Genomic DNA, 1,186 nt, shown 5'->3' on the forward strand with positions numbered 1-1,186 from the left:
CTCCTCCTCACCCTCATCGCTCTCTGCACAGGTGACTAGATATGGGGACAAGGGAAGGGGCCTTGGGAAGATGCGTGGGACCCTGCTTTCTCCCATTCTCTCTAGTCCCTGGAATCACCATGTCTGTGACTCTCTCACTTCCAGGATCCTGGGCCCAGTCTGTGACTCAGCCCGCCTCAGTGTCTGGGACCCTGGGCCAGACAGTCACCATCTCCTGCTCTGGAAGCAGCTCCAACGTCGGGTATAGTAGTGGTAGTTATGTGGGCTGGTTCCAACAGATCCCAGGAACAGCCCCCAAACTCCTCATCTATAGTAGTAACAAACGAGCCTCAGGGGTCCCAGATCGATTCTCTGGATCCACGTCTGGCAACACAGCCACCCTGACCATCTCTGGGGTCCAGGCTGAGGACGAGGCCGATTATTACTGTGGTTCCTATGACAGCAGTGGTAGTAGTTACACAGTGCTGCAGGCCCATGGGGAAGTGAGACAAAAACCTCCTGTCCCCTCAGCCATGGGGCTTCCCTGTGGAGCCCCCACTCCTTGGCCACGTCAGCTGCTTCCTTTGTTTGTGTGGCCAAAAGCAGCTCTGATACTCAGTTCAGGGAACTTTCTCTTGAACATGTGTGCTCATGCTCTCAATGTCTGCCCCCACAACTTGTCCTTGGTTTCAATCCATTTTCTGTTTTTCTCTACTCGAGCAGCCATTCCTGGATGCTGGGGTAGGCTGCCCTGGGGACAGAGTCCACCAGTGGTGTGTGAGTCTGCCAGGGCTGCCATAACATAATACCACAGATGTGGCAGATTAACCAACAAACATGTGTTTCCTCACAGTTCTGCAGGCTGGAAGTCCAAGATCAAGGTGCTGGCAGGTTTGGTTTCTCCTTGGCTTGCAGAAGGCTGGGTCCTTGCTGTGTCCTCACAGGGCCTTTTCTCTGTGCACTCACCCCTGGTTTTCATCCTCTTCTTATAAACACACCAGCCCCACTTGTTAGAGCACCACCCTTATGACCTAATTACCTTAATTACCTCCTTCAATGCCTTATCTCCAAAGACAGTCACAACAGGGTTAGGGTCTCAGCATAGGGTTTTGAGGGACACAGTTCAGCCCATTTCAAGGAGTCAGGGCAGAAACAGGGAAACAAAGTCCAGCTGTGTGTGACTCAGGCTAGTTGACTCTCCAGATTA

At 52.7% G+C, this 1,186-nt stretch overlaps 1 gene segment (V, D, J or C); it reads left to right on the plus strand.

Annotated features, from left to right (window-relative positions):
• Positions 1-144: 144 nt before the first annotated feature.
• LOC124233951 (immunoglobulin lambda variable 1-51-like) lies at positions 145-482 on the plus strand (the record flags this gene model as incomplete). The annotated part of the segment is given in 1 exon segment: positions 145-482. A coding segment is annotated over 1 exon segment (338 nt), but the record flags the coding sequence as incomplete, so codon positions are not given.
• Positions 483-1,186: the final 704 nt, after the last annotated feature.

Source organism: Equus quagga, unplaced genomic scaffold (genome assembly GCF_021613505.1).
Source record: "Equus quagga isolate Etosha38 unplaced genomic scaffold, UCLA_HA_Equagga_1.0 54311_RagTag, whole genome shotgun sequence".
In the NCBI taxonomy this organism is placed as follows: domain Eukaryota; kingdom Metazoa; phylum Chordata; class Mammalia; order Perissodactyla; family Equidae; genus Equus; species Equus quagga.